Consider the following 23,662-nt stretch of genomic DNA (forward strand, 5'->3'; position numbering starts at 1 on the left):
ACCAAGGTGAGCTTTATTTATGAAGCTCAACCGATGGGTACCTGCGTACATCTGCTTTTTCGTACAGAGTGCAGTGATGAGGAAGATGTCTACAGCCAGTGACAAATCTTAATGCATCTACTGCCAACTTGAATAGTGGGGAGAAGTCGGAAGCAGCCAAGATAGGAGCACTGCAGAGGAGAGACATGGCACATTCAAACACATTCACTCATCTGTCTGTCCACTCAAAATGATTTGTTTTAGGACTACACTACTAGGTTAAGGGAGCAACGACTACTAAAGCACTAAAAGCACTAAAAGCACCCAGCAGAGAGAGTTACAGTACATATACACAAACAAACAACACTTATCAACAATTTAGCTTATAAATAACACAAGACTTGACAGTGCGTTGCTTTTCTACCATTATAATATTAATCACCATCTCACTCAGCCTCTACTTTTAGCCCTGGAAGCATGGATTATGCTTTCTTGTGGCCCCTGGAACACATTCCATTATGTATAAAGTTAAACTATTATTGGTTGTACATCGTGGCCATTTAGATAACCGTTAACTGAAACACGTTAATTAACCATTAATTGAAAATAATGAAATGTAGGATACTATTTAGAAAGGAGGAATGTCTGTGGCTCACTCAGGTAACACCCAACGGTACTGCATTTGCAGTAACGTTGGGAAACTGCTACAGGAACCCAAATGCGGACCGTACATGTAATCTTTGGTGAGTGAATGAAGGAGACCATTCAGCACTCTGGCCTGTAGGAAAAACGTACGTCCTAATCTACCTACTAATTAGATCTGCTGTGCTGCATGTCATCGTAGTATGTAGTAAATAAGTGCATTAATGAAACACAAATCTAATCGATGCAAAGAAATATTGATTCAAATCATAACTTCATTTCAAAACAGTGTTCTGCGAAAATACATTGTTTTGAAATGAAAACCCCACAGCCATTGGAGCCGTCTCAGCTGGTCAACTTCCTGAAGAGAGTAGGGTACTTTATTTCCAGTGGTGTAAAGTACTTTGTTTGAATACTAGTCATTTTTGGGAGGATCTATACTCTAATTTACATTCATATTACTTCTCTACATTTAAAATAAAAAACTGTATATACTTTTACTCCACTTCATTTACATTGGACACCTCGTTACTCAAATAGAATCAGAATATAATTGCATCTCTCATCATCTTTATTATGTATTATCCAGAGATATTGACGTGAGAACTAACGTTCTCATCAAGCCATGTTGCCTGCTGTCCATTGTTGTGTGGTATATGACACAACAATGTACTGTCTATTTACTTAAGGTATTGTTAATGTATGGTTATGTTCCGTCTTGTGATGTATGCATGTATGTATTGTTGGTGTTGAAAAATAAATAAAAACAGTTAAATAATAATAATATGACACAACAATGTACGGTATTATGTCCATTGTTGTGCGCTGTAGGTCCTAGTTATAGGATCCAACAATGGACATATTCGTCCATTATGGTGACTTACGGGCCTGCTTCATAAAAGATTTATGCATTTTGATGTTTGATAGTATAGGCCTATATATTCTATGCCAGTCCTTTAATAGTGCATGCTTTGTAGGAAGTTGGTGTTCCAGTGTGTGTTCTGTGCACGAGTTCCTGGTAACACATCTTTGTGAGAAGGGTAGTGGAGGAGTGGAGGCGGGCTGACATGGTGAAAGTGTTTCCATGTCTACATGAATGAAAGGCCTTTGTTTATTTTTGAGCACCCATGGCTGAAGGACAAGCTTTTACATGTCTCATGAGCCATCATTTAAGAGGTGAGGTGCAATTAGCATCATGACATTCAGCCTTGGACCCTAATGGGGGATTGAGTGAAGCACAATGCTGAATAAAAGCTAATGGATGAGATGGAGAATTCTTTCTTTGGTGTGATGGACTAAATCCACTCCAAACTCAAGAATAGCTACAAATAGAGGGAGATGGCATGTGATGAATGAACTGCACTCAAAGGCCGGAACCATCCTCCAAAATCAATCATACTCTCATTTAATCAGTCAAGCACAGGTCTGCAGTCCATCATGCACGCACGCACGCACGCACACGCGCACACACACACACACGCACACGCGCGCGCACACACACACACACACACACACACACACACACACACACACACACACACACACACACACACACACACACACACACACACACACACACACACAGCATAAAATAAAGTTACAACCTCAAGGTCGTAGCAACTCACTGTGTTCTGAGTCTTGTTTTGTCTTTCCAGGGACAATGAGAACTCGAAGTAATTACACAAATAAGCCATGCATACCAAGCCAAACCCACTGCAATATGAAAGGCGCCCACGTAAAAATCATCTTGTTAAGTCAAATTATCCTATTCACTGCACTAGGGTGTTTATAGAAATAGTGAAGGGGCAATCTTATAATATAAGTTAAACAATATAATGTGCCTCTGTGGCCTGGAACGGTGCGCAGATTTCCAGGCCACATTCATGAATAATTTATAGACGCACGCACGCACGCGCGCGCGCACACGCACACACACACACACACACACGCACACGCACACGCACACGCACACGCACACACAAACACACACACACACACACACACACACACAGAATAATGGAAAGGATGAGAGCAATTAAGGTAGATCTTGGTACTTAGCTCCCTCTAGCGGAGTAAACTAGGGGCTGCTTTTGGATGTGTAACAAGGTAATCCATGTCTGAAAATGTGTTAATATGGCATAGAAATCAGAAAATAGCTGATCATTTTGAATAGGCTATATTTGAAACATTTTAACAACACACAATTCTTTAATGGGGGTCCCTCGCAACAAAATGTTTTCAGCTGGGGGTCCACAGTCAAATCCATATTAATTTGAGGGTCCACTAGTGGTTACACATCTCCATTTTGTATCTCTCAGCCCACTTGGAACCTAGACATCAAGGGTATCAAAAAAGCAGGCCTGTTAAGACCTGGTACCAGCAACACTTTTCCTGTTCCTATTTTTCCTACAAACAGTCAGTGGAATTGCTAACAAAGCAGTGGTGGAAGAAGTACTCACATGTTGTACTTAAGTAAAAATACCAATACCACAATGTAGAAATAATCTGTTACAAATTAAAGTCCGGTATTCAAACTTTACTTGAGTAAAAGTACAAAAGTATTCGCATTAAAATATACTTAAGTACTTAAAGTAATGTCCCATTTCACAAGTTTCCAGATGTATAAAAAGGCTTTGAAAATAGCATATCTACAAGCTCACAACGCGTCGCTTTGCGATGCGTTGTGAGCTTGTAGATCGGCTATTTTCAAATAGCCTTAGTATGTATAGGGCTGAAGTGGGTAATGCATGTTTTGTAATAATAATCCAAATCTACAAAGTATCTAAAGTTTTCTAATAATTGTAGTGGTGTAAAAAGTACAATATTTGAGTTGTAGTGGAAGTAAAAGTATAGACAATTGGAAATACTCCAGTTAAGTAAAAGTAGCCTACATCAAAATTGTATTTAAGTACAGTACTTAAGTAAATGTACTTACAGTAGTTACTTTCCACCACTGCTAACAAGCTCAATCATCTTGCAGTCAGGTGCACAACATTTGATTCTTGTAAACCAACCTTTTTCATGTCAAGGACACCCAAATTAATATGCATTTGGCCTCAGACCCCCATCTGAAATTATTTTGTGCCAGGCAGGGACCACAATAGGCTACTAGATTTGTGTGAAATGTTTTTCACGATTTTTTGAAATCAACAAGCTCACAACGTGTCATCGCGACGTGATGGTGCAAGACCTTCTGTAACAACATTTACTATGTATGCTATTTATATTAAAAAATGTTTTTTTTTTTTGGGGGGGGGGGGGGAATAGGCCTGAAACAACGACCAATTCAGTTACTTTACTAGAGTAGTTCCAATTTTCAGTACTTTTACTTCTACCCTACTACACTTCAGAGGCATTATAGAGGCATTATCAGCCGATCGATCCGAGCATCTCTAGCCATTTTATGACTGAAAAGATTGCCTCTAAAATGGAACCTAGGTAGGTCATTTCCTCTTTTCTCGTGATAAAATTGTCACCCACTTTTATTGTGAAGCCGTTAGCCTTTCCGAGGTTAAATTTAGACCCTAAGAGTATGGATGTTTTCTTTATAGATTCGGTTTTCCCCAGGTGTAATGATAGTTTGTTATCAGTGAGCCAGGTGCAGATTCTACCGAGTTCAAAGCTAAGGGCTTTTTCAACCTGCAACTTGTCCCTGTCCGAGACCAGCAGAGCTGAGTCATCAATAACAAGTTGCAGTCACAAGCTGATGTCATGTCGTGTACATATACTGTACAAGGAACAGTAAAGGCCCAAGTATGCTTCCTTGCGGAACGCCACAGCTCACTGGGAGAGGGGGACAGGATTCCGTTCATCTCCACCACCTGTTCTCTCCCCTCCAGATAGCCAGGATTGCATCCAGCTCACTGATGTGCTATCAAAACCGATTGCTTTTAGTTTATCAATCAATATAGTGATTAACGGTGTCAAAAGCCTTCTGGAGGTCCAGCATGACCATGCCGCAGTATTTGCCCTTGTCCACCTCTTGTCTGATGTGGTCGTTCAAATAGAGAAGGCATGTGTCAGTGGAGTGGGATGTTCTGAAGCCAGATTGGAATTCGTACATTAGTTCTTTTTCAGCAAGATACTTTTCAACCTGCTCATAAACTATTTTTTCCATAACTTTCGAGATGGAACTAAGAATAGAAATAGGGAGGTAGTTGCCTATTGGAATTGGTCTAATTTCCTTCCTTTTTTGTACAGAGGGGTTACTCTCGCTATTTTAAAATCATGGGGACGCGTCCCTGTTTGATGGAGAGGTTTACTATGTTGCTGATGATTGGAGCAGTGGAGGCGGCTGAGTCTTTGAGACATTTGGAGGGAATATTGTCATGGCAATTTTTTAAACACCTCATCTGTTGTCACCATGGTGAGTTTAAAATCATCTTTGCGTACACCTAGATGTTTGTAGAATGCTATGTTGTCCGAGTGTTGTCCGAGTGTTGTCCGACTTAATGTTGATGTTTGTAAACCTGGTTTTCAGTTTCTTGCTGCAGCCTAGTTGATTGTTAAGTAACTTCCAAAGCTCACATGGTTTGTTTATGTTTTCGTCAACTTTATCATCAAGGATTTTTTTTTTGTTGCAGATATGGTCATGGCATTTTTAGCTTATTGCACAGTTTTTCACACAGGAAAAAACAAACAATATAAAGCTTCTATTGTAGATAACTAGAAGTTCGGCGCGTCGTCCACTTCGCATCGATCCACCTTACAGCCACCTCACAGTGTGAGAGAGAGTATTGTGTGAAAGTAGGGCAAAGTCGCTTATGATTTTCAGACATGGCAACGCTGTGGTGAAAAGCAAGGCAAATACGTGTCTAATCAGAGGACATGGCAACGCTGAGTGTCCTGTGCTCCCCTCTTTCCGCGGACCCCTTGGAGTCTTGGGACACCCGCGAAACATCGTGGAGCCCTTCGGACCCCCGCGAAACATAGCGGAGCCCTTGGGGGTCCCGCGAGACCCTTGGGGGTTCCCTGGAGACCCTTGGGGGTCCCTGGAGACCTACAGACACGGCGAAGGAAAACTGAGAACTGTAAAGCCACAGCCACGCATGCAAGAGGTTGCACATGAACTCTTCAGCCGCACTGAGGCGCTCCAACACAAACACTCTTGACGCTCCCCTAAATGCACTCCAGGGTTTGAAAATAACCACTTCACAAAGGGGTGACGTGCATCACCGTTCCAATGACCAAAACTCCACTTCGGGATTTCGCAAAGACCCACAAAAGCGTAGTAGTCCAGTGTGTGGAATCCACAAACAAACACACACACACACACAAACACATGGTGCAAGGGGAGACACGCTCGCGTGCAGGGAGGGAGAAGCAGCTTTGGAACCCCAAAATAAGCGAGGGCTAACTTATTTTGGGGTCCCAAAATCGTGGGATAAAAATTTCCCTCAAAAAAGTTTAAAATGTTGTTTTAATAATTTTACTCCCAGGGGGTCCGCGGACCCCCTGGGAGTCTTGGGACCCTCGTGAAACATCGGACCCCATCGGCTGGTTTATTTTTTTCATGAAGGTGGTTGCTCGTTTCTGGCGCACATCTGGCAACACTGACCTGTCTGCTTGTCACAAGCCCCCCCCAACGTGGCAACCCAGATGCCGACTCAGTATTGTTGTGTGGGGAGATTACAAAAGCAGCTGCATGGTGTTGGGTTTCGCTACTCCACGCATGCGCAGTGCGCAGTTTTTGACAAACTTTTCACATCTTGACAAACTTTTCACATCAGGCATGGGCAAACTTGCGGATTGTATTATAGGATGATATGTTGCTTCTTTCCATCAAAACCAGTTGAAAATCCAACTGTTGATACCATTGATACCAGTCTGGATGTAAACACACTGACAAACATTTGATTACTGCAAAATAACATTCATCTGATTTTATACCATTTCACTTAAATAAATGTGTTATGGTGTCATAAATAAAATTATAATATAATTGTAAATCGTTGTCTTTACAACCAACACCACAGCAACAAATGTTCAATTGTTAATCCTAATTAATCAACAATTAGGCCTAGTAATATTCTACTAATAGTCATTGTGGATCAAGTAATTTATTCAAATGATCCAGGCTTAATCAGGGAGCTATATAAATATAAATATAGAAACACAAAAATGACTGTCAATGATAAAAACGAAATGCAATTCAAGGCTGATAACAAATAAAACATCAAATTATTGTCCACTAGTGGTGCACCTAGTACCTAGATGAGTCCAATAGGCCTTGTGTGGAGCAGATCTGACATAACTTAACTATACCTCCAGCTGTCACCTATAGAAAATATACCATTTACAATCACATCATTTTACTATACCTCCACTCTAAAAGAGTACTTGTTGTGCTTATCAGCAAATGTATTTAGCAGTAAGTCTACTTTTACGACAAGAAAATATTACTTTATGATTAGAAGTCATATTTATCCACCAGAGATATGAAATACCTTCATGTGAACTATAGTGACAAAGTATGAATCACCATTTTATTTTTATTTTTTATTGCAGACAATTTTGTTTAGCAGGTGAATGTCCATTGAATACATAGATAATACATTCAAATTAAGTAGGACAAAAAATTAACAGTAAAAATATATATAGTTATATTTGTATAATAATTGTTACAAAAATATTTTATAATTGTTATCCAAAAGTAGCAAAAATATCAGATCTACAAGTCACGCTGTGAACAGCCTTCTTCACCAGAGTTTAAAAGTTGAATTGAGTGTGTTTTGCATCCACGATGCAGAAGGGAGCCTATAGGTTATATATTTATACACAGAGTACATGGTTGTTCTTAGAGTTGACCTCTCTGACCCTGTCTCTGTAGACATGATTTAATAACAATTTCAATACAATTTACTTTTTACATCCAGACGAGGAATCAAATACCAAGATGAATGTAAATTAAAAATAAAATAAAATGTAATCCAAACCTGATGAAAAACACCTTTCCCTCTCACCCACAGTCACCAACCTGGGCGTTAAAATGGACTCTCAACTGAACCTTGAGGCACACATATAACACCTCTGTAAAACCTCCTATTTCCACCTCAAGAACATTGTCTAAATCCACCCCCACCCTGCCAGTTGCTGAAAAACTGGTCCATGCCTTCGTCTCCTCCAGGCTGGCTTACTTCAACGTACTACTCATCAGGATCCCTACTAAGAGCCTGCAGAGGCTTCAATACATTCAAAACAGCACTGCTAGGATCCTGATAAGAGTGCGAAAATGTTACCACATCACACCCACCCCCCATTCACTTCACTGTTTTTAAACCCTGTAGCACTATGATTTGCAAAAATGTAGTGTTATAAATAAAATGTATAATAATAATAATAATAATAATAATAATAATAATAATAATAATAATAATAATAATAATAATAATAATAATAATAATAATAACTAGATGCGGCCCTCACATCTAGTTTAACAAATACAGGTCAAGAGACCCAAAAGGCCAAAGCCTGGCTATAAACTTATACACAACCAAGGGGCTTCTGGAAACACATGTCCAGTAGTTGTGTGAGGAGATGCTTCGCGGCCCTCACATTTAGGCCCGATCCAAGGTTGTGTTGCGTTTAGGCCCGATTTGTGAGAATTTGGGCATCTTTGTGCTGTCAGGAAAGATTGCAGATGGAGTAATGTGGTACATCTGGCCACACTGAGAATTTGGGCATCTTTGTGCTGTCAGGAAAGATTGCAGATGGAGTAATGTGGTACATCTGGCCACTCATCTTGAATGTCTTTGGTCCTTGTCCTTTGAACTCCACTATCTTACCAGTGACGTTCCTGGAAGCCATTGATACTAAACCATTATACTGCCTGATGTTGTCCATGAATTGCCCGGATTGGAGAGTCCCTGTCAAACAGAGATTGTAGTCTAGGAGGGGGGTCCATGAATGGCTGGAGTTGGATCTTTCCATATTGGCAACAGTCACGGAAGGACTTCTTACCAACAGGACCTTTTGATGTTTCCCAGGGGAACATGACAGCATGGCATGAATTGCAGACGCTATCCATAGTTGGTGTGTGAAAGTCAACCATTTCTGTGGGTTGGTGTGGAGGTGTCCATGCTCTTCTGAAGTTTCTGTCCTTTTTTGTGGTCCTTTTACGCTTTACGCTCTTGCTTTTACAGCGTGTTGCGTTTAGATGTTCTCCTGCACGAAGGAAACACTTGCGCTTGGCGTCTCGGGTCCGACGGCCCAGAGATAGTTTTCTTTTCCGTGGCATGGCTCTGTAAGAGATTATGAACCATGACGGCGACCTGGCCTAATTATAGCTCTGCACACACGTCATGCGTATCTGGTTCCTGTATCCACGACCACTGGTCCTCTACTTTACAGACTTTGATATAAGTGCTTTCAGCGGTTTCAGCATCACCAGCCTGTTCATAATTCAAATATGGGTAGAGTTTCTCCCTGAAAGTGTACTGTCTATGAGTGTAGATGTGAGTCATGTCTTCAGTGTCGTAGAAGGACACCTCCCCCTTATCATAGTCCAGCTGGACTCTGATCCTCTGAGGATGCTTCTGCACTGAGATGTATTCTACGCCATTAGTGTACTTCATACTGTGTCGACATAAACACCATACTCCATCTTCTGGTGTGACAGATTTATCTCCCTTCCTGTTGACAGACTTTTTAACATAACCTATATTCCATCGAGGATGGTCTCCAACCTCCACCTCCCAGCTGTGTTTCCCTGAACTGAAACCCTCTGAACCCAGAACACTGGGATACGTAGTGAACCTCTCTGGGTTGTCAGGAAGCTCCAGCATTGTCCCTGTATCTCTCACACTGGTCAGGTCTTCAGACAGAGAGAGATAGCCGTTTGCTGTGTTTGGGTCCAGAATGACAGGACTGAACATGACCTTCTTCTTGATCTCCTCACACACTGTGTAGGTCAGATTACCCAGGTGTTTGGCCACATCTATCAACACCCCTGAGACCAGCTGAGGTTCTAACAATGTATACTGTCTGAAAAGTGAAGGGCGGCGTTTCTGCAGCTCTTGTTTTATTTCAGACATTTGGTCTGAGAGAGAGATGATCTGCTCCTGAATGTTCTTCATCTCTCTGGTGACAATCTCTGCTTTCTGCTTCTCTTCCTCCTTCAGAGCTGAAACTCTTTCCTCCTCTTCCTCTCTCAGGAACTGGTGGAGCTTTTCAATCTCTGCTCTGATCTGCTTCTCTGTGATCCCCACCTGCGTCTCGTTGTGTAAAGAAACTTCTTTGTATGTCTGTTCAAACTCACTGTATTTGTTCCTGTTGTCCTGTATAGTCTTGAGTTTAGACTTCAGTCGGACCTTCGGATCATACATTAGCCTGGGCTTTGCTGCAAGAAGGAAGATAAACGCATGAAATCATAAAGAACAGCGTACATATGAATAACATCTGGTAGAATTGGGAATCAGAGTGGCAGTTGGCAATGTCTGAAACTACACATTGTGAGTAGGGTGAGGTTGTCTAATTGGTTAGTCTAATTGGTTAATCTTTAACCCTTCCATTGTGTTAGGTGTAAGTTTAAATACAAAGCACCCTTTACATTTCTTTATTGGAACAATAAAATGTATGGACAGTTGTACTATAGGCTGGTGGTTCAATGGCCATTGGACTAAGCTTTTACAGGGTTTATTTAAACAATAAAACGTATGGACAGTTGTACTATAGGCTGGTGGTTCAATGGCCATTGGACTAAGCTTTTACAGGGTTTATTTAAGGCTTCATGATACCCTCAGAAACAGCAACTTTAAACGCAACAAAATGAATTAACACCATTTTAGTTCATTCTGATGGTCTCTATAAAAAAGTGACATCTGTGGTGTTAAAGGAGAGATCCGGACATTTTAAGTGTTATCTTTTGTTTCTCTCCCAGAACCTGGCAACTCGGTGTTGCCAGGGAGAGAAATAAGCAAACAGCGTTAGCTCGTTCGGCATTAGCGTTAGCTTCTCAGGGACTTTCAGTGCATGTTTGAGTATCATGAGACTTTGCATCGGTTATAATAGACGAATTTCACTCATGCACGCGCTCCCATTATGCCAACGGAGGGGGTCGAAAAAATGACGACAGGGGAATCGCTGGAAAAACTCAACGCCACTTTCTACGTGGGTGAGTGACTAACGACACATCAAAGATAACACTTAAAATGTCCGGATCTCTCCTTTAAGGGTCAAATATGACCCGGCAGAGAAGTGTGGCTCAATTTCCCCCCAAATTGTCAATATTGAATGTTTACATGTTTGAGAGCAACTTGTCCTCAATTTGCATGTGCTATTAGGAGTAAAATAAAGTTTGGGTTTATGAAAAATAAATGACTTTTTATATAATGGTATATGGGTCAATTTTGACCATTAAAACCACAGATGTCACTATTTTTAATAATATTAACAGTTAAGTTAAAAAACAAAAACAAGTATTTTATTTTTGGAAGTGTGTTCTACTATTAGTCTATAATAGCTAGATAACATCATTATCCATTGTCTTCATTATACAAAATGGAATGAGTGAATTTTAACATTTTTATAATTGAAAATGAGCTATATTGAAAGATGAAACCCTAACCCCAAATAATATTTTTAAAAGTGTTTACATGGATATGAATGCATAACAAGTCAGCTATGAGGTGGGGGGGGGGAAGTATTTGAGTTAAATCACGGGTCAAATTTAACCCGCTAACACCAAAAGTGTCAGCAGGTTTCTAACACAATGCAAGGGTTAATAGGATGATAATAAACAATAAAACGTATGGACAGTTGTACTATAGGCTGGTGGTTCAATGGCCATTGGACTAAGCTTTTATTTGGGATGAAATCTCAAATGTATTAGATAACTTCACACCCACCACATGAACCCTATGATCAGTAATAGTCAAACATTCAATGAAAATAGGAAAACATTCACTAAAATTGCTGATCTACAAGATCAAACAGAACACGTTGTGAGCTTGTACATTTGCTATTCTTGGCGAAAAGATTTGGTGTAGATGGGAAAAGGGAAGGTAATGAGTACAGACCCCTGGGGGACCCCAGTTAATGAAGTACAGGGTTTAAGTAGTTAAAGATACTCTGAATGTTACCTGTAGTAAACTGGTAGTAGTAATAATAATACAAATTGATTTAATTTATATGGTAAAGTGTATATAGACTCAGTGACAAAATGACCATTAGCATTTAACTTTTTAATGGATAAAATTACAAAAAAGTACCCATATTAGTAAAACCTGATAAAAAAGTATTAAGCTACTTGTTAGAAAGGCCCTAGAATTCAGGAAATCACATCTACCTTTACATGAAAAGCAACGTAAATGTAATAAAGAACAAGGAAAATTATTGCATGAATGAAAGTTACATACTTGGGGATGGGGTTTTTCCAGGTTTTCGGCCCATCGACGGGAATCCTATAGAAAGATGAAATCATAAAATAAAGAACAGCAGGAATATAAACTAGGAAAAGTGCTCCTCGGAGCACAGGTCTCCGCCAGGTCATGTAGGTTATTGTGGCCTCCTAGTGGCGCTATAATATGCCAACGTGAAAAGGGTGCCATTTCATGATTTGCCTCAAATTCATGATTTGAGGCATTTTGTTCCAAAAATGTGTTTTGCTAAATTAGACCTGCTGGTGGCGCTATAACAGGCCAATGTGAAAGGGGGGCATTTCTTCCTCGGCATAGTGGGAATGTGCGTGCAAAATTTCACGGAAATTGCACGCTGCGTTCATGATTTGAGGCATTTTGTTCAAAACGGACCAATCCTGAAAACTTTGGAAGCCAATCTTAGCCAATCAGGATGGAATATGGAAAATCGGACAGATCCGTGTTGATCAAATGACTATAGAGATACTGTGTACCGATTTGTGTGATTTTTGGACAAAATCTGTAGGCGTAATATAAAAACAATGTGTTTTGCCAAAATCGGCCTCATGGTGGCGCTATGACAGGCTGATCTGAAAAATTCGGGAAAGAGGTTCTGCTTTGGCATCCAGGGAGTGTGTGTGCACAGTTTCGCAGTGACCGGAACGGTGCAGGAGATTAGCTGGTCACAGTCGGAGAAATGTTGTGGGCTAAGCCCCCTCCGTTTTCTGTTTTCTGTTTACTGTGTGTGTGTGTGTGTGTGTGTGTGTGTGTGTGTGTGTGTGTGTGTGTATTGCACTTTTGATCTCAGTAATATTTTGGTAAATACATTATTATATTGTACTTTTGACCTTGTTGTTGTGTTGTGTTTGGGGGTTTACATTTTCCCAACCTCACTTTTTGGTGTAATCACTTAAAATTGATATTGTTTATATTAGTATTAGTTAGACATGAGACACCTGTTACTGAAATAACCATCTATAGAGCACCGAAGTCTGACCTAATTTACACATCCTAGGTTTGTCTACCTGGTTCGCGGTTTTCCACCCCCATTCTGAATCCCCATAGACGTATTTAATATCGCGTCAAATAAGAACTGTGTTCCAAAAATAAACAAATGACCCTGGCGGTTTTACTCTTATGGATATGAAGCATCAACTGACATTGAGAAAACGATAATGATACTTCCGCCAAATTAGTTACATTTTCGCCAGAAACAGACTGTATCAAATATAAGTGACTGACTATGATAAACGATACAGAACCTCCTCCCTGACAATATCGCCGAGTCAGTTTGTTTATTTTTGGACCACAATTCTTATATGAGACGATTCTATGATGACCCAATGTTATTCTCCATAGCGAAATTACTTTACGAACCTGGGGATGGACGAGTGACGTCAGGACTTCTGTACTCTATAAGAATGACAAAAGGAGAAATACAGAGCTATGTAAAAATGATTCAAACATGACATACTCAATATTTAATTCTACATGTACTAGCCATTAGACAAAATGCATAATGAGATCAAACTAATTAAGTCTATCATCCTGTCGTTGAGAATGAAGTTGTCCATAAACAGACATCAGGCAATAACAATTCACTTGCAGGGTATTTTGTAATCATACATTGAGATAGTTATTAATTATTAATTAATTATTAATTACGTTAAAGCCTAGTTTTGATGGATTATGCAATGTATTTGCTCTATTAGAATAATCGATTTGGGATTTAAAAAAATATATATATAAAGAAGAAAAAAATAATAGGGTGATTGGAGAACCAGGGTGATTGAAGACAGAGCGCTCGTTTTTAGGCACGGGGCTTCGGGGCGAGGCGGGGCTTTTCGAGACAGGGTTTATTAGCGAGGCTCGCGAGGAGGAGAAGGAGGACGCGGCGCTGCGAGGCGGGGGTTTATTACGTGAGGCTCGCGAGGAGGAGGAGCCTCCTCCTGCTCCTCCTCGCGAGCCTCGCGTAATAAACCATCCAAGATATCGTATCAAAGTTGGAAATTCAGTATCGTGACAACACTACAATGGAGTAGATAATGTGACATGCAAGTCCAATTACTTTATCCTTGATTGCATTTTTTTTTCCTGTGATGTCTTAAAAATAAGGAATTATCTACTCCAATGGACAGAAAGGCAGCTGTTTAAGACCTTCGTCATGCAGAAAACACCAATAAAGAATGCCTTGGAGCAGCCAGAGATCCATTTCTGGTAAATCTTTTATTTAGGGTAGACTTTTGCACTTTTATTGAACAATTTGTGGACAAAAATGTATTATTTCCCCCTGGGATTGTACTGCTGTAACTGACATAGGCAATTGAATTCCCCCTACATTAAGTGATTTGAACATTGTTTATCATAATGCATGAGTACTAATAATCGTGGGCAGTGTGTGTGTGAGTGAGTGAGTGAGAGAGTCTGTGCGTAAAGGCGCTATCAAATGAAAAAGCCACTGCCGTTTAAAATCTGAATTTTATTATATATATAATATGAATGAATAAGAGAGAGAGAATCTGAATGTTATTATTTATTAAAAAAAAAATATATATATATAATGAATGAATATATATGAGAGAGACAGAGAGAGAGAGAGAGAGAGAGAGAGAGAGAGAGAGACCGTGTACTGTAGGTTGCAGCCAGGTGCCGGTTTTGGAACTCGCTTCTCCTGGACGCGTTGAAGGGTTAGGCCTATATGGAGAGTGAGGATCCAAGGAATATTTAAAATATTTTTATATTGAAGTGGGCTGTTGTGGCACCACCATGAGGCCGAAGTGAAACATTTGGGGTGTGGCTTCGTCCTTACTGTGTGTACAGTTTCACAGCAATTGGTACTTTAAGTGTTCATGATTTGTGCCATTTTCTGCAAAACGAGCAAATCCTGCAAAGTTTGGAAGCCAATCATATGTAGCTGATGGGTATCGAATCGATGAGAAATCTGACAGATAAGTCTTGATGTCAGGACTACAGATACGGTGTACTGCATTGCATGAGATTTGGATAAAATCTGTAGTATAGTACCTGAATTTGGACCAAACTACCTGAACTACCGACTTACTGCCCAGCACACGGACACAGCTCTCGCTTTGGATTGGACGGCCCTCAACAAGGACCCCCTCACCCCATATTCCCGCAGCACTGCAATTTAATTAAGGTGTGCTCACAAGATCCGCATGTTGTGATCACAAGATAAACAGCTGTGGAAACGTGATCCAATGCCGCATCAGCCCTGTGCGCAACATGGCCCATGGCAATTAAAACTCGTACAATAGGTGGACAATATGTAGGATATTGAGGAAGAAAGACAGTACTATATAATAAAAAATGGAGTAGCCTACAATATGTAACTGCAATGTATATTTTTATACACAAATAAACACAACAGGTATTATTTTGCCAAATAAGTTCTGATGTCATTAGCATTTAACTCATGGCTATCAATTTTGGAACACGATACATTTATCTATAAATGAAGGTTGCTACATCTCTCTATATAATTAAGGAAACCTCTGTGGACATGATCTGTCTGTCCTGCCTCCTCAATCGCTGGAGCAACTGATCTGAATTTGCCCACGGCCATTGTCTGTTAGCATATGCACCAAATAACGTCGCCCGTTTTTAACTTTTCCAAAATGTAAGCTGTTTATTCACGCTTTAATGTCAACACCGGAGAATCGGAGTTTGGCCTATGGGAGCCGTCGCCATGGTTATAGCGTCCCAAGCTATGGGATGAATGATCAAACTGCAAACTGTGCATGGCCACTGTTACACAGAGAACGCTGCAAAGGACTTTCATTTACGGCCCGAGTCCACACACTCTGCGTTTCATGAGAGGGAGGGCGCTTTGGCTATCATCTTCATGCCACAAGCACGCAGATTTACACGCGCAAGTGTGTGTGTTCGCTGTGGGTTTGCGACGTGTGTGTGTGTGTTCGCTGTGGCTCCACGATGCGGTGTGTGTGTTGGAACTGTTGCAGGTACCAAGTACAAAGTTACTTTCCATACCTGATGTACTGCCTGAATACTGTGCATAACCCACACGGCACAACCTTTGGGTGGTCATCTCCCCAGGCAGGAATGGTCTAGTAACGGAGATCTTTGGTTGGACCACCGGGTTGACTGGTTTTTCTGTAGGAAGGAAGGGTAACGTCATATGGTGCACAAATTAATATGATGTGTGAGCGTGATCTGTAAGTTGATCCCACGACTTGTTGTCAATTAGTTGTACGAGCTCTTGCCTTATTGGTTCTTGTTTATTCAATACTTATTTGTTTTAGCTCTTGCTCATTTGATTTTCCTACTTCCTACTCTCATCTGTTTAAGAAAGTAGGTAGCTGATATATTGCACTCTTTAGCACTATAGTCCATGAGCCAGAGCCCCAAAATTGAGCAATTATTATCGAAAGAGTGGGCAAAACCAAACCTATATTAAATTGTTCAGAGGGTCAATACGAGTAAATAAATGTATGATAACCTCACCACAGGAGCAGCTTTTTCATGGTTATCACACATTTTGTAATTTTCCCCATACGTACATGACAGGTCAAAAAATGACAAAATTTTAAAAAGAGTTATCATAATGAAACTGCCTGAGTTGATTACTTACATGAAGACGATGATTTATCGTATTACAAGTTTTCTCAAATTGTATATTTAAATATGCAAATTAGGCATTTAGTCCATGAGCCAGAGCCCCAAAATTGAGCAGATATTGAATATTCCCTCGTTAAAAACCTTTGAATCCAACATCTTAACAAAATGAAATAAGTATGTTGACTCTGGCTTTGTCCAATGTTGATTCTGGAAAGTTATGCAAATTTGGGCAAATTTTCCTATGCCTAATTTGCATATTTAAATATACAATTTCAGAAGTTTCGGAAGTTTCATTATGATAACTCTTTTTAAAATGTTGTCATTTTTTGACCTGTCATGTACGTATGGGGAAAATTACAAAATGTGTGATAACCATGAAAAAGCTGCTCCTGTGGTGAGGTTATCATACATTTATTTACTCGTATTGACCCTCTGAACAATTTAATATAGGTTTGGTTTTGCCCACTCTTTCGATAATAATTGCTCAATTTTGGGGCTCTGGCTCATGGACTACTAGGTATACTCTTAGTTGCTTGTTTTAGAAGAGAATGCACTTATGACTTCTGGTGATTAGTAGTTTCCTTGCCTACAGTACCTATGTTGAATGCACTTATTGTAAGTCGCTTTGGATAAAAGCGTCTGCTAAAGGACTGTAATGTAATGTAATGTAAATAACTTTGTGCGCAAGGTTGGCTCTATTTGGTTTAACATGGTTGGCTAACCTTGTTCAGCATTATCATTTTCAGCATAACCGTGTTATCAACTTTTGGTTGTGGGCGAACATCTTATTGTATCTATGATATTCTTTTGAACTGTTTGTGTCATGAGAACATCCGCACAGTACATGAATACTACGTGGCGATAAAGCATAAAGCAATGCAATTTTTATTTGGAACAAGATTCATTTCTCTATAAATGAAGGTTGTTACATACCAGGGATCTTCGGTTTGATCTTTGTTTTTTCTGTAAGAAAGAAGATGAAGAACAACATGATGAATACAAATAACACCTAGAAGAAGTGGAAGTCAGGGTGGCATACACTCTTTGATTCTGTCTGCTTTGTTAACAGAAACGAGCCAGATTTTTCATCATTTCATGTACCTCAGATGAACAGACTACGGCCACTGGATTGGATCAATCTTGACAAATACAACAGCCGCTGTTTTCAAATGGTTGGATATGTAACGCTTCGTAATCAACACGTGTTGAGTTGTGTCAGTAAAATCTGATCTCCTTGTTGTTATTGGGTCGGCTCAGTAATTTTTGCACAGTTTTCAGTTTTTGTTGCACCGTCATACGGCGTCGCATAAATCATAGACATACAGGCATAGAAAGCAAAGCTTACGAGGTCAAATAAAGTGGCAAGAACAACAGTGCAGTTCTAGGTGTATACAGTATATGTGCTGGGCGCTGCAAACCGGGCCCAGCGTTAGCTCCATTCTCTTGCATTGAAGAGTGAACTGCGCATGTGCAATAATTTCAATGGTGAGTCAATGGTAAAGATCTGTGTGACCAGTCCCAGAGCAGTAAGTTACTGCTCTGGGACTGGTCACACAGATCTTGTCTTTTTAGACAAAGTAGAACGCTTTTTATCTACATTATATGGCAGATTATACATTTTACTTATTAATCATTATCTATATAACATTTACTTTGTTGGTTTGCTAATTTAAAATATACACGTATATAAAATATATATTTAAAATTAATATTAGGGCGCTAGGGCACCGCCCTAGCGCCCTAATATTAATTTTAAATATATATTTTATTGACCAGCCACCACTGACCAGCCACCACTGACCCTGAATGTATCTATGACTGTATATTCTTTGGAACGGTTTGATTCTTTGTAGCTGTTTGTCATGAGAACATCCTCACAGTACATGAATATTATACAATATTGTTTTATTTGGATTCAAATAAAGTACATTTCTGTATGAATGAAGGTTGTTACATACCAGGGGTAATCGGGATGTTCATCAGGTTGACTGCTTTTTCTGTAGGAAGGAAGAGAAAATCATGAGAAAATCATGAATATAAATAAAACCTAGAAGGAGTGGGAGTCAGAGTGGCACATTCTTTCATTTTTGATGGTGAATTTACCTGAAAACTGGCAAAACACATTATGTTAACAAGATAAAAAAGGAACGGCCGGAATTGGGAAAATCTTCCGGGGCTTTGAGCAGCTGGTGGGCAGTTTCAACAAAGTGCTGTTTTTCCGGATGTGTAGTTTGTCTACTTTGGATGGATGTCTACTTTGACTGTAGTGCCAGAGCCGTACAGCTCTGACTAGTGCTATTTGTAGAATAGTAGGGGGTACTAAGCACAAAAAATGGCCAAATCGTTACGCGGCGGATAAAAGCATGAAATTTGATACAGATGTCCCTTGGGTCATCCTAAAACATCCTAGAAGGGGTGCCCAAAAAAATCTTAAACAGGAAGTGACTTATGGACATAATTCAAAATGGCCACCTAAACTGTTGACCGTTGACTCAAAAGACACCAAAAGAATCTCCAAAAAGCATAAAATTTGGCACATATGTCCCTTGGGTCATCCTAAGACATCCTAGAAGGGGTGCCCAAAGGAATCTGAAACAGGAAGTGAGTTATTGACTAAATTGAAAATGGCCGCCTAGTGTTGTCGATTGACTCAAAAGACAACTAAAGAATCTCATAAAAGCATACAATTTGGCACACATGTCTTTTTGGTCATCCTAAGACATCCTAGAAGGGGTGCCCAAAGAAATCTTAAGCAGGAACTGAGTTATTGACAAAATTGAAAATGGCCGCCTACAGTGTTATCTATTGACTCAAAAGACAACTAAAGAATCTCATAAAAGCATACAATTTGGCATACATGTCCCTTGGGTCATCCCAAGACATCCCAGAAGGGGTGCCCAAAAAAATCTTAAACAGGAAGTGAGTCATTGACAAAATTGAAAATGACCGCCTACAGTGTTGTCGATTGACTCAAAAGACAACTAAAGAATCTCATAATGGCATACATGTCCCTTGGGTCATCCTAAGACATCCTAGAAGGGGTGCCTGAAATTATCTGAAACAGGAAGTGAGTTATTGACTAAATTGAAAATGGCTGTGTACAGTCTTGACAGATGATGCAAAAGACACTCATAAAAAATAATCTCATAAAAGCATGAAATTTGGTACAAATGTCCCTTGGGTGATCTGAATGCATCCTAAGGGGTGCCAAAAAAAGTTTGAATAGTCTCTCAATGGAAAACACTCCTCCCACACGGGCTGCACTGCTACAATATTCAAATCGAGCAGCCAATCTAGCATTTGGTCCAGAAGCCTGAAAGCTATGCAATCTCTACCATCTCCTGACAAATAAATTAAAGTCGCTGATTCGTGGACACCTTTATGGACACTCTTGCCAGAGGCTGCTTAAGTTTGTAGAGAACTCAAGTGTGGCTGCAAAGCTGAGCCCTTCTGTTCGAGAAAGTGTAGATGCCGGGATGCTGGGTTACCTTGCAGAGCATTATGCCAATGTGCTGGTAATTGCGAAATGGCACACATGAATACATGTAGTTACTAAACACTAATCACAAAAAAACAGTAATGATCAAGAAGAAAATACATGAGAAGATAGAGTGTAAAACAAGCAAGAAGATGTAGAGTGCAAAATAAATAAGATGCAGAGAGTAAAATAAGAATATGCAGAGTAAGATAAGATGCAGAGTAAAATAAATGAGAATATGCAGAGAGTTAGATAAATAAAGAAGATTCAAAGAGTACAATAAAAAAATTATGCAGAAAGTAAAATAAATAAGTGATGTAGAAATGAAAACAGAAGGTAGACTACAAAATACGGCAAGTTATGCACTGCATAACCTGTCGTATTGAGTCTGCATAATATGCAGACTGCCATGGTCAACTGTTTAAACAGCCATTTAGAATTTCTTCAACATGGTCCCTTCCTAAAAAGTTTAATAAACAAGCAAACAAATAAATAACCCCTTCTAGGATATATTAAGAAGCACTCAATGTACGTACCAAATTATACACTTTTATGACGTCCCCTTATGTTTTCTTTTGTGTCAACTGCTTTTAGGCGGTCACTTCCTGTTTAAAACCTTTTTGGGCACCCCTTGTAGGATGCGTTCAGATCACCCAAGGGACATTTGTACCACATTTCATGCTTTTATGAGATTCTGTAGGTATCTTGCATCATCTTTCAACACTGTAGGCGACCATTTTCAATTTAGTCAATAACTCACTTCCTGTTTCAGATTATTTTTGGCACCCCTTCTAGGATGTGTTAGGATGACCCAAGAGACATATGTGCCAAATTGTATACTTTTTGGAGATTCTATAGGCTTTTTGAGTCAATCGCCAACACTGTAGGCGGCCATTTTCAATTTAGTCAATAACTCACTTCCTGTTGAAGACTTTTTTGGGCACCCCTTCTAGGATGTCTTAGGATGACCCAAGGGACATGTGTGACACATTTTATACTTTTTGGAGATTCTTTAGTTGTCTTTTGAGTCAATCGACAACACTAGGCGGCCATTTTCAATTTGGTCAATAACTCACTTCCTGTTTCAGATTTTTTTGGGCTCCCCTTCTAGGATGTCTTAGGATGACCCAAAGGACATGTGTGCCACATTTTATGCTTTTTGGAGATTATTTTGGTGTCTTTTGAGTCAACGGTCAACAGTTTAGGTGGCCATTTTGGATTTTGTCCATAACTCACTTCCTGTTTAAGATTTTTTTGGGCACCCCTTCTAGGATGTTTTAGGATGACCCAAGGGACATCTGTATCAAATTTCATGCTTTTATCCGCCGCGTAACGATTTTTCACTTAGTACCCCCTACTAGAAGCGAGGACAGAGGAATGCACACTACTCAACATGAAAGCATATGCATGTGCAATATAAAATATTATTATCCAACAATATAAAAATATCAGTGCACCTTGACTAAATGAAAACACCATTACATTATTATGAATAGCATTACCATTAACCACATGAACCCTAGCATGCCTATTCTCGGGGGAACATTCGCCAAAAAAAGAGACATGTGAATTACATAAATAATTATGAATGACAGATTCTGGTAGAAGCGTGCAATTTATCACAATAAAGCACAGAGATGGCACAGAGCGGCTACTCCGGTTCATGTTGTTTATGTCTGTATTCTGTAACTCTTGTGTCAGTATGTCTATGTCCGTGAATCGTCTAGTTTACAGAGACAACACCGGTAGATATGTGTACGATAGACAGTCTCCGTTACATATATGTAGGTAGATATGAGCGTCCCAGTGGAAGTGTTAAAGCAACTCGGGTTGCTGCACGGTCCATTCCATCTGTCGAGGGAGTTTACCAGTATTTTCATGGTGGCTGTGTACATTCCCTCCAGTGCCAATACTAAGGAGGCACTGTATGAACTGCATGATGCTATTAGTAAACAGCAGACTAGTCATCCTGGTGCATTTTTTATTGGGTTGGAAGACTTTAATCAGGCTGAACTTAAAACGGTTTTGCTCAGTGTGAGGAGAGTCCCCGCAAGGCTGCAGGGCCTGACAATATATCTATATAACTTCGAGACTGTACAGAACAGTTGAAGGATGTCCTTACAGACATAAGACTTAAACTAGCGACTGGAAGCATAGTATTTATGACAATGTTTATTAAGGTAATACAATCAAGTCTAAAGTTTGTCAAAAACCCACTGCAGTTGAATGGAGAAACAATATTTCTGACACCAGCCGGGGTAAAACAGCGAAACTACAGGCCATTCATATGAACTGTCACTTCCTATATAGACTCAATTTCAAAGCAGGAATCTGGGCCCTTGATGTCTACACAAAGTCATCCATTAGGATAGAAACTTACCCATCACTTTCTCCAATTCCTGTGCAACATTGTTGCAGTATATCTTTTTCAAAATAGTCACTGTTACTTCCACAGCATTGTCCTCAGTGAACGTTTTAACTATCTTGTCTGCAATCTCTAGTATACTTTTATTCTCAATTGCGTTTCGTCGTATGCATGGTTCTTCTCTACGTTCAAGTAAAGTGCTGCAGAATTTCTCCAGCTCGATCTTCTCCAGATCCTCAAGGGCGTCTAAGATTGCTCTTTTAGGTGTTTTTGCAGCCATAATATATCCAGAGAAAACTTTTGGTTAAGTAAACTGTGACTAGACGTAGAATGCAGTGACGTATATGGAAATATGCGCAAAACAATAGACGACGACAAAGTGAAACCAACTCTTCCAGAGTGGGAAGGATTTTTTTTTTTTAAACGCTCCGCTTCTCGTCTCGTATAACTATGTTGTTGTAAACGGGCAAAAACAAGTTCCTGATTTTTTTAGAGAACAGGAAGTGTTTCATCCAACCAGAGGTGGAAAGACTGGTGATGCGAGGTTAGTAGAATAGAGCACCGAAGTCCTGACGTCACTCGTTCATCCCCAGGTTTGCGGAAGTAATTTCTCTATGGAGAATAACATTGGGTCATCTTAGAATCGTCTCATATAAGAATTGTGGTCCAAAAATAAACACCGCGTGTCGGCGTTATTGTCAGGGAGGAGGTTCTGTATAGTTTATGATAGTCAGTCACTTATATTTGATACAGTCTGTTTCTGGCGAAAATGTAACTAATTTGGCGGAAGTAACATTAGCGTTTTCTCACCGTCAGTTGATGCTTCATATCCATAAGAGTCAACCCGCCGTGGTCATTTGTTTATTTTTGGAACACAGTTCTTATTTGACGCGATATTCAATACGTCTATGGGATTCAGAACGGGGGTGGAAAACTGCGAACCAGGTAGACAAACAAAGGATGTGTAAATGACGTCAGACTTCGGCGGTCTATCCACCTGTTTCCGCGGGAATTTACTGGAGCAAAAATCCTGTGTGGGAAACATCCTGTGGGGGGACCGGAAGTAGGAAATAGCGGCTCAGTGTGTTTACATTTGCCAGCAGAACGTAGCTCGTTCGCAGCTGGCTAACGGGCCTTTTGCATGTAGTTGAAGCGCAAGGGGGCGGGGGGTCGGTGCATGGGGAGAGAGTCAGCGCACTGAAGTCAAGGCACACTACAGACTACTGTGTTGTTGACAGACAACAGATG

General features: G+C 40.0%; 1 protein-coding gene across 1 annotated transcript; it reads right to left on the reverse strand.

Moving 5' to 3' along the window:
* Positions 1–8,900: 8,900 nt before the first annotated feature.
* LOC308076995 (E3 ubiquitin-protein ligase TRIM35-like) lies at positions 8,901–22,803 on the reverse strand (the record flags this gene model as incomplete). Its single annotated transcript, XM_080417518.1, has 6 exons — positions 22,430–22,803; positions 18,530–18,568; positions 17,505–17,534; positions 15,984–16,106; positions 11,976–12,020; positions 8,901–9,958 (listed from the first exon to the last, which is right to left on the reverse strand). Exons 1-6 carry the CDS (start codon positions 22,692–22,694, stop codon positions 8,901–8,903), a joined length of 1,560 nt encoding a protein of 519 aa, XP_080273644.1. The 5' UTR covers positions 22,695–22,803.
* Positions 22,804–23,662: the final 859 nt, after the last annotated feature.

This window comes from Gymnoscopelus braueri (genome assembly GCF_963280865.1).
Source record: "Gymnoscopelus braueri genome assembly, chromosome: 21".
Lineage (NCBI taxonomy): Eukaryota > Metazoa > Chordata > Actinopteri > Myctophiformes > Myctophidae > Gymnoscopelus > Gymnoscopelus braueri.